Source organism: Amblyomma mixtum, chromosome 5 (genome assembly GCF_055824585.1).
Source record: "Amblyomma mixtum isolate Tamu chromosome 5, ASM5582458v1, whole genome shotgun sequence".
Taxonomy (NCBI): domain Eukaryota; kingdom Metazoa; phylum Arthropoda; class Arachnida; order Ixodida; family Ixodidae; genus Amblyomma; species Amblyomma mixtum.
The window spans coordinates 1,036,933-1,046,863 of NC_143016.1; the positions used below are offsets into that span (position 1 = coordinate 1,036,933).

Sequence of the window (9,931 nt, forward strand, 5' to 3'; positions counted from 1 at the left end):
CACTCCAGACCGCCACGGTTCCGGTTGCGAAACCAGAGTAACGTCCGCCAGTGTGATTGCTTTGCGAACGATTTGTCAGCCGCGAAGGCCCAACCCGTGTTCATAATCGGACTGGCGAACTTCGGCGGGAGCTGTCGTGCAAACTTTCCACGTAGGAATGATATTTGGCAATGGATAACTTGCGCTGCATGCGTGATAGCTTGATGCCTCCTCTTACGTATAACCATGGAACTAAAAGAAGAAATAGAATGGTATGCAGATTTGCGAGTACCTACAAAGAAAAACCAGCATCTACTTCTCAAACCGACAAGTTCGCCTGACATCATATTGGCTTCACGGAAAACAAAAATTAAGTGGAAATACCACTAGTTAACTTCGAATAAAAAGTTTCAACGCAATTCTCCGGCATTCGCAGCTCCTCAGAGAACGTGACAACGGGACTACAACACACGTTTTTTCGCCGCCAAAATAAATTTACAGCATACACTAAACATGGGCGTGTCAAACGCTAGAGACCGTACAGCGAGTGAGTCACTTCTCTTTCTAGACAGAGATGACGTGCGCGTTGCGCAACCCGCTGCGAAACGGCAACGGTTTCACACAAGCGATGGCCAAAATACCCCACACGCGACTAATAGCTGACATTTATACATTTGTATTCTGAAGTAAAACATCTCTGACTTGCATAGGTATTCAGGCAGCTGCGTGTGAAGACGAATGCGTCGTCTCGACTGCTCTGCATTCCGCCGCTCTCCCGCGCTGCTTCCTTCGACGGTACACGCCCATTATTTCTTCAGCGCGCACGAGGTGCGGATGGCGGTGAAGCCGATCTCGCGGTAAGCGCCGGAAGGTGCAGCTAACGGGCAGAAAGAAGCTAGTGCTGCGCTCAAAGAGAGAGTGAGAGCGCGTGTCGGACAGAGGGAGAATCAAAGCAACACCCGCTGCGTAGACGGCAACTCCAGCGGCTGTCTGCGGCTTAAAGTTTTCCTCAAACGAATCGTGAACAGCCGTAAGCGTGCACTCAGTGCATAAAGCAGCGATGACAAAGTTCACGGCAACACTTTTCTGTGAACAAGTCAACTGTTAAAATATACCAGCAGCTTAGTATTACGTTAAAGCCCAGAAGACGAGAATGATGCGACTTACGAAGAGCGTCCGGGTAGCAGATCCGCCTACACTGGCTGCCAGGTCGACGGCAGGCGCATCGGCCCGCCCGCGATCCTCACGAAACCCAAAGGCCGATTTAGGTCACGTCGGACATTTCATTAAACAATACGGCCGGCTGGAAATCAATTCATCTGTTTAAACGAATAGGCGGGGCGCGCTCGTATATTTATTCCGAGCACCGCCGCGCCGGAGAGCTGGCGTGCCTCCAGCAGCAGTGCACGCATTGCCGACTGCTGGTAGTCACGTAGTATAACGTCAGGCCGCGGACTTTCCTGCGCAGGGCGAGCTTCGAGGCCGCGATCGATGAGGGCCCGTGTCTGTTTACACGGCCCACAAACACGGCCCCATTCGACCCGCTGCTCGTGCGTGGGGAGGAACCCCCAACAAGTGTCAGCACCTCTCCCCGAATCGCCCACCCACTCGGGCCACGAATGCCGGCACGCCAAGCGCCGCTTACCACAGCCGCCGCTTCCGAGCACGGGCCGGTAGTAGGTAGTACGCGTTGCGCCAGCGCATCGGCGCCGGCACTCAGCGATCCGTGACAGTGCCTGAGCGACTAACTCCGTAGCCCGTAAAGATTAGCAGGCGAAATGGGCTGTGGCAGTGCACCCTACCTGTTGTGAGCGTTGCGAGTGCTGACGGAGAGTTGCCAAGGAAACACAGAGCGGTTGCTTTGATAGGAATAATCAGGCGAAAGGGCAAACGCCAGTCGTCGCAGGACCTGATGAGCCTCGCCTTCAGGTGACACCCGCTGTTGCGGGGCTTGCAGCCAGCTTGTGCACGCGTCGCTATAAAAACGGCCAGCGCGAGTAAATTAACCACTCGACGAGCGACAAACCCACACAGTTCGACATGGCGGTTGATGCACGGCCGACGAGACTACTGTTTTGCGCGAATTTTCATCCGATTTTGGCTGCTTCCTCTGGTGTCCGGTAGCTGGCAGCACAAATTGCGAGCATAAAAACAAAATCAAGAACGAAACCGAAACAGCGTAAGAATTTTCCCAACTAGTTAACAGTCTAAAACAAAAAACACAAAAATATTTATAATACAAGTCATTCTTTTGTTCTATTCCTTAACTTATGACAGCAATGGCTTATTTTGTTCAGTACTTTGTAAAAGCAGCGGCAGATCCGTTCATCTCTCCATGCGAATCAACAACTCTGAATGCGGCCCAATATGGCGCTGTTCAGTGGCGGTTTGGCTTTTACGTGACGAAAACACGGAAAGTAAACGACAGTTTTGTCTTTCGTGTTCCATCAGCACGGGTTCCTCTGCACGGAACCGCTTAAGTATCTTTCGTTTTGAAGTCATGCACTGATTGTGCTGTTTGTATCGATTTGCGGCCGAGCTCTTGGCAAGAAAGGTTGCAGAAATGTCGCTTGTAGCGTACGGTGACAGCGACGACTCTGGAGACGATAGTTGTGAAGACGTAGCGTCTGATCAGATAGCTGAAAATGCAAGTGACTCCGCAAAGGAAGAACGCAGTGCAGACAACGAAAACGTTGTAGTTTCTGCAGTCAAGGATTCTGAAGAACCTGCAGATTCGCAAAGGTTGTTTGCGAGATTACCTCCTCCTAAACAGAATGCATCCACATTGCACGATCCATCTTTGCAAGGCGTCGTCATGAAGCCAGCGGATAAATCTTCGAAGTCCAAGCGAGCGCAGATACTCATACCTTCTCTGAACCAGGTATCAAATCAAACTTTACCAGCTGTTTTTATCCCAAAAGCACGCACATCGGAAAATGTGTCTTCGTGCGAAGTGCCCTACCGAACTGTTGTATCACGACAGTAGACTCGCATATTAAAATGTCCACAGCATTGAAACCAAGGAGTCAGTGGCTTATTACAATAACGACCGCAAGGCAATTAAAACTAAAAAATCTCTGCAATTTATTTGGTTTCAATGATCGTCACTTTACGATCGTGTTCATCACCACTGGTGCTCAGTGCATGTCTTCGCAGCAAACTTGGTTCTGCCGCATAGACTATTGCATTGAATAAGCCTCACCAATGTACATCACGCCACGGAGTAGTCACTTTATTTTTTTGTGCACACCGAGTTATCAACTTTTCGTATCAACCTTTGCGAGCACAAATACGCCTTGTTTTACTGCATTAGACGCCGGAAAGCTCGTACACCGCAGGTTGTCACACGACTCTGCTTTCGTATTTATTCTTCCTGGCACACCTAGGTGCTATAAAAGTATTAAGAAAACATCTTTGCATCACATTTCATGTGATGTACTCTTGGTGGCGCAAGAGTTCCAGTAGAAGTTGTAGCGCCATATAGTTAGTAACACTAGTCAGCAACAGGTGCAAATGTAAGATACATAGGAGTTGGGTTGCATGTACCATTCAGATTATCCTTTCTAAAACACATGTTTTGTGCTTGGAATCATGCAACTCCTTAAGTGGCATGCAGTTAGAAAGCAGATGTTTATGCGAATTCTCTTGTCTGCTTGTTTGATTCAAGTCTTTTAATTTTGAATTTGCTTCTGAGTGCAGAGAACTTTAGCCGACTACAAGACATTAACCCTCGATGCTGTTTTGAACTGCAGTTCATTGTATGTGATTGTGCGCTATCTGGCCTTGTACTTGTTCACAGTTTGACGATGACGAAGAAGAAGAGGAGGAGAGCAAGAGAAAAAAGTTTCGACCTGCTCAGGTAAGCCTTCACATAGTTTACCATGCAATTGCATGTGACTCAGCGTATGCACATTGCAGGGAAAGTTCATATCAGTGTCTGGAGAAGAGGCAAAAAAGCTGATTTTCAAACGCCAAACTGCAAACTGAACATGAAACTGACTGCCGTTTTGCATTTCTTACAGACTGGATCTGGCCTCATAGGCATCTTGCCAGCACCGAAGCATGGATCCATCACACAGAAGCAGCTAACCCCACAGGTAGTAGCACGACCGCCTGCTCCAAAACCTCTGCCGAAGCGACCACCGTCGAAGCCGCAGGCTCCAGCAGTTCCATCGCGGACGTCACATGCATGGGAGCAAGATGTTGACGATGACGCAGACGCCTCAGATGAAACGGCAAACTTCTTTACTTTCGACGAACCTCCGCTGCCAAAAGTCAACGTTGACTTGGATCTGGATGCCACTGCCCCCCCTCTACCTGCCACATCAGTTGCACCTGTTCCTTCACCATCACTTAGCATGTCATCTGAGCCACAGCCCAGCTTCGGCATAGAGACTGGCCCTACAGTGCAGCCAGCTGCAGTGGAAAGCCGCAAGGGGAAGATTGTCTTTGCAGAGCCTGAAGACAAAGGGGCATCCATTCTCGATGTGGAGCTTGATGATGGAGCTGTGAGTTTGTAGTCTGCCTTTAATGCATGCAATGCTTGCATGCTCACATTTATAGAGCAGCTTACCAATTGTGACCATGTGCTTCATGTTCCGTGTAGTTTTTTTTAAGCTGCATCTGTTGAAGGGGTTATGTCAAGGCGCTACATGTGAGGCACAACACATTATGGGACCCAGATAGAAACTACAGCACCCACTTGCTTGCTTTTCTTTTTGTTTTCTATGTGTTTTTTACGTATTGGAACCGACGTGTTTTAGGGTGTGGTATAAATCTCAAGCGCAGCATTTTATATTGGAAAAATTTAACTGTCAGTAGAATCTCCACAGCCAATCAGCAAAGCTTGTAACCTTATGGAAGTGAAATTTGGGACATGTATTATCCAGTGTAATGGAGCTCGTCTGATTATAATACGAAAGCCTCAAGAGACAAGAATACCATGCTCATGTGGAAGCTTTGCTTTTGAATTTGTACGATTGTAGCCTAGTAGCCATGCTCACTCACTGTGGTGAAAACTGTAGTAGTAAAAGAAGATGGTGACCCAGAGGTGTGAAACTTGTTCGCAGCTGGAACACTTGGCTGGACCGTTGTTGCATGTTGCAAAGTGACTTAGATTCAGCTGAGCCATAACCCTCTCTTACACGTAAAACAAATGTTTCAGTTGCTGCTACTCTAGTCACAGGAGACTGATAGGCATTTACAGTGCCCATTTTTCACTTTCCAGCAAGAATACAAAGCGTTGTGCTTGTAGTTGTGTTAATGAACTGATTGGCTAATGTGTGGATATTTAAACTGAATTGCAGTTGGTGAGGCTGCGAGGTAAGCGGCAAGAGGAGATCAACATCATCGACGTGTGTGCCGACAACCAGATTGACAAGTCACAGATCCTCATTCGAGGCTTGACTGAGCAGCCCACGTACTCGAGTCACAAGGATACAAGTGACTTCAACACAAGCCAGCAGCACCGCCGTAAGCATCAGATCACGTACCTGGCACAGCAGGTAAGTTCAAATTTCATTCAGTTCTATTGTGTGCAGAATTTATACACTGTAGCCATTTCTGTTATTCATGATACAAGCTCAAATGCATGTCATTCAAATTTTGCTTAATCGAGGCAGTCCACTGCATGCGTAATTGACATGGATCTGGCAGCCCAGTCATTTCATTGTAGTCTGGAACATGTACTCCAGTGAATTTCATTTTTCACCGCAGCTCACAATAGTCCGTTGTTTTTGTAGGCAGCAGTCAAAAGTTGTTTGAAATTCATTTTAAGTGCAGTATGGCTTTAGTTTCCAGTCTTCGAAATTTTAGTCGAGTGCTGCCTCAGACTCACAGTGAAGTTCATGCCGAAACTGATGCTGAAACTTGCACTGGATAACATGCTGAAATTTCTGCCAGAAATGTAATCATGTAAAAATCATTTATGTGTGCTCCGAGCTGGAATTGGCCCAACACCAAAGTGACTTGGAGTGAGCATTTGGCCCAACACTGTAGACTGTTTGGCCATTGCCACAATACAGTGTTTGCGACTTGTATTTGCAGCATAGACTGTACCACTTGCTGCAGACTAGGCGGCCACAATTGTAACAGATGGTACCGCTTAGCAGCACTGGTGGTGACTGCATGAAAGCACAGATGGCGACACCTACTGTTCTCGTGCGTAGGGAAAGGGCACAAAGGGTCATCACAGTAGGCCACCCTTCACGTCTAGTATGTGTATTCTGCAAGTCTGCATGCTGGGCAGCTGTAGTACTGCAGCTGATTGATGGGATTAGAGGGTTTAAGTCAGAAAACATCGTCAAGGTCTGGAACAAGCACTTCTCTGCAAGAGCAGGGTAGTGCTTTTGCAATTCTCTGCTCATTAAGTCTGAAGAAAAGAAATACAGGTGAACCTATCATATTCACGCCTACTCTTGGCAATAAAACTGCACGTTTTTTTTAATGCACCAGGCCATAGTGCTGCAGCCTAGCACAGACTCACTGCCTGCCTAACTGCAGAGTTAGGCTTTATGAAGCGACCCCAAGTGGTCTACGAGCTTTCGGAAGGTACTGAATGTAGAGAGCACGATGTCAACATCTATTGTGGTTATGGTTGAGCATCAGTAGTGACGCGAGTAGGGGTTACATAGTGGCAATTGCACCACATTTTGTTGGTACAGGGAAGAATGAATGGTCCGTCGCTCTAAGGTATGGTATGGTACACAGGCTTTAGCGCCCCAAAGTGACATACGAGTAACAAGACCCTGTAGTGGAAGGCTTCACATTAATTTAGGCCACATGGATTTCTTGCACAGTATGTGGGCATCTTGTGTTTAGCCTCCATCGAAACTTGGCCACTGCAGTCAGGAGTGAACTCAGCAGATGGGCGCACTAACCATTGAGTCAAGCAGGTCTAGGAGTCCAAGGTGCATCTGACAGTGTGTCCTGTATGGAGGTCTACCTGTTCTGTATAGAAAGATCCAAGATGAATGCAGTTGTGAATCACTTTTCTTTTTTTCTTAGGCCAAGGCACGAGAGCAAGATTTGAAGAACACATGGGCTCAGAACCGTATGACTCGGCGCCAGACGCAAGCAAAGTATGGCTTCTAACAGCCTATGTTGACGCTGCGTCCATTGTAATAAATGTCATGGTGCATTTCCCGTTTTTAGTCACGTTTATAATTTCCACAAAGCCATCCACTTTTCGGCGGATCGCAGCCTCAGGCCAATTACGTTTCATAAAGCAGTAGATTGCATAGCTCTTTATTGTACCAATGTTGTAAAAGCCCAATATATGCCGTTATATTGCCGCGTAAAGTCGTCATTTTTTTTTTTCGAAAAACAGCCATCTGAAATAGAGGGGGGGGGGGGGGGGTCGACATATTTACGAGGTTTAATGTAGTTTCGGCCGAGCCGCTGGAGTGCGCACCTCATGTACGGCAGGATGTATGGAGCTCCATGTGTCAGAGAAAATCATTACTTCATATGCAAATCAGTTCTGCAAATGAAAATTGCGCGCTGTTTAACCTGCTTGCTCATGCTGGCAGTCACTTTTTTGGATGACCGATAGACGGCGCAAGAGCAAACTTCTGGCAATCTACGTAACATACGTAGTTGCATGTTGCCGGAATCTGTAACTACAGGCCTACAAGATTGTTGTCAATTTTGTTTGCTGGCAGTCGGCTGGGCAGGGAGCCATTTTCTGACCGAGACTGTTGGCCTTGTGACTGCATCGTTACGCGTTGCTTGCGCCTTATGAAACCATACGTAGGAAAATACAGTGTATGCAGCCGCAGACTGTGGTGTACGTGTCGACTTATATTTGGAGTCAACTTTTTTTTGGCCATCTGGGCTGCAAGTTGGGGGGGTATCGACCTATATTCGGTGTCAACTTTTACGCGGCAATATAAGGTACTCATTTTGATTGCAGAGTAACTGTTCAAATGTCCACAAAATGTTCAGAGCCTGGGTGGCCAGAAAATACTATTCCTTTGCAGTTTGCGAGCATTCAGAATTGAAAGTGCAATGTGTACTTTTCTGCAGTTGGATATCTGTTGCAGAAGCAGCAGGCATAGTGTGCTTGGATTTGGAGGACACGGCTGCTGCAACATGGGTCTTTTTACGAGAGCTGTTTCTAGAATATTCTAGGTGCTGTAGACAATGCTTAGCCACAAGGTACCAATGTTAAACATTTATGTAGCTAGTAATCATTGTGTGGTAACAAAAATAATTGCTAATTGGTCAGCAGGCTCAGCTTGGCCCTCAAGAGTTCAGCAATTTGCCAAGCTAGGGTAAGCACTGGTGAATTTTCTTACTTTATTGCTGAAGCAGCATCTATTATCGCTTTGGTGCACATGGTTGCTGCAACGCATAAATTTGCAGCGAGAACTGTTTCCAGGACATTCTAGACACTGTAGGCAATGCTCAGCTATGAGATAGTGATATGAAACCATTACACTGCCAGTTGTCAACGCGTGATAACAAAAAATGATAGGTGATTGGTCAGCAGGCTCAGCTCAGCTTTCGCTGAATTCAGCTACCCTGTACTCTGTTTGAAGCTGTGCATACAGACAAAAAAATCTAGCAGAACCTAGTTTCAAGTTACTTTACTGGGCACCCACGCAATTCTACGGCTTTTAAAACTGTCACAGTAATGTGCAACATTCTGCTTGGAATGCTAAGCATACTGATACCCGAATGTTTCAGGCTGGCTGATATTCATAGTTGTAGGGTAATCCAAAACACTGCTACAGGTCTCATTGGAAACACTTTCAGGGCTTGCAAAAGCATGAGGCATTAATCGCTAATGAATGACTATGCAGAAGTGCAAGCTAAGTGTCGTCACTCAGTAGTGAAGAGACTGACTGCAAAAAAAGCTGGTGGCAGTACACAGGTAAAATCTTTTGCAGAATTTTGCTTATTTTGCATCACTTCTGGACTTGCGACAAATTGTATTGTAGCCAGACTGAAAATTCTTCACTAAGCACACAGAACTTCGTCAGCAAAGGAAAAAAAAAAATGTGCATTGTCTGCCTTCCTCCAACAGAAGAGTCAAAAGCAGGACCTTACGGTATGCTTAACCTGCTAGCTGCAGTTTTACACCTCTGAGTAGCACACAACAGTGGCAGTGCTATATTTAAAAAAAAAAAATAAAGGCACCCAGGGACAATGATGACATCAAAACACATTTTAATAGCTGTGCATGTAATACAAACCCGCATATATATATTTATTTATATATAATATATATGTATATTATATACAAAAAGCGTTCCACTCTCATGCACAAGCAAGACAACAGGAAGATGCTGTGGCAGGAGAACCAATAGGCAGGCAGAGCAGACACTGGCACGTATGCGACGGCCCTCTCGGAGAGCAGCAACAACAAGAGCTGACGCTCACCACCATCCCATCATGGGGCCTGCGCGCAGTTAACGTACAACCACTCAAACTCCCAACAGAGCAACACTGCAACGACCACGTCGACACATTTCAAAGCATGATTTTCCGTTTTCCCCATTACAAAAGTCGCAATAAAACACTTCAGACGAAAGAATGTAAAAAAGACTCCCCTCTCCCGTTCCCCTTGCATTTTTGTGCATTGCAAGTTGTGTCAAATACTCTTTCAGCTAACTCTTCACAGACACAGCATGTGCGAACAAAAGAGCCAAGCTTATCGGGATAAAATACCATGCACTGATAAAGGACAGAGAGCTCACGTAAACGTAATTTTTGCTCATTTAGCTGAGGTATAAGCAAAGGCAGCAGTCACGAAAGGAAAAGAAGAGTTGGCACACTTCTTGTGCTACAAGTTAAATGAATGGGGCCACACAAACTGCTGCAAGGGTAAATGGCTGCCAACGGAGCCACAACTGGAAGAAGGGGGAGGCTTAAAAAGAAAGGCTATAAAATAAAATATGTAGACAACTTTGATTGGATTTGAGTACATTGTCTAAAATCAAGCAGAGAA

At 46.3% G+C, this 9,931-nt stretch overlaps 2 protein-coding genes across 3 annotated transcripts in view; one reads left to right on the forward strand and one right to left on the reverse strand.

The window, feature by feature from the left end:
- The window catches only part of ATP8B (ATPase phospholipid transporting 8B), a 122,489-nt gene extending 120,415 nt beyond the window's left edge, over positions 1-2,074 (reverse strand). The window contains exon 1 of one of the 2 annotated variants that reach the window (XM_089542946.1): positions 1,782-2,074. The gene's annotated coding sequence lies outside the window, so the exon portion shown is untranslated. The remainder of the gene's footprint in view (positions 1-1,781) is intronic. The other variant, XM_089542944.1, reaches the window with a different exon arrangement.
- A 246-nt stretch (positions 2,075-2,320) lies between these two features.
- On the forward strand, positions 2,321-7,122 carry LOC149341087 (uncharacterized). The gene is made up of 5 exons (XM_089542952.1): positions 2,321-2,860; positions 3,779-3,838; positions 4,002-4,487; positions 5,286-5,483; positions 6,985-7,122. The coding sequence occupies exons 1-5, from the start codon at positions 2,543-2,545 to the stop codon at positions 7,069-7,071; spliced, it is 1,149 nt and encodes a 382-aa protein (XP_089399078.1). The 5' UTR covers positions 2,321-2,542; the 3' UTR covers positions 7,072-7,122.
- The last annotated feature ends 2,809 nt before the right edge of the window (positions 7,123-9,931 follow it).

Excerpts from the sequence above, each read along its gene's own strand:
- LOC149341087 (XM_089542952.1), top strand. The coding sequence starts at position 2,543 with ATGTCGCTTGTAGCGTACGGTGACAGCGACGACTCTGGAGACGATAGT. Across the intron at positions 2,861-3,778 it reads TCATACCTTCTCTGAACCAG|TTTGACGATGACGAAGAAGA; the intron begins GTATCAAATCAA and ends ACTTGTTCACAG. Across the intron at positions 3,839-4,001 it reads AAAAGTTTCGACCTGCTCAG|ACTGGATCTGGCCTCATAGG; the intron begins GTAAGCCTTCAC and ends CATTTCTTACAG.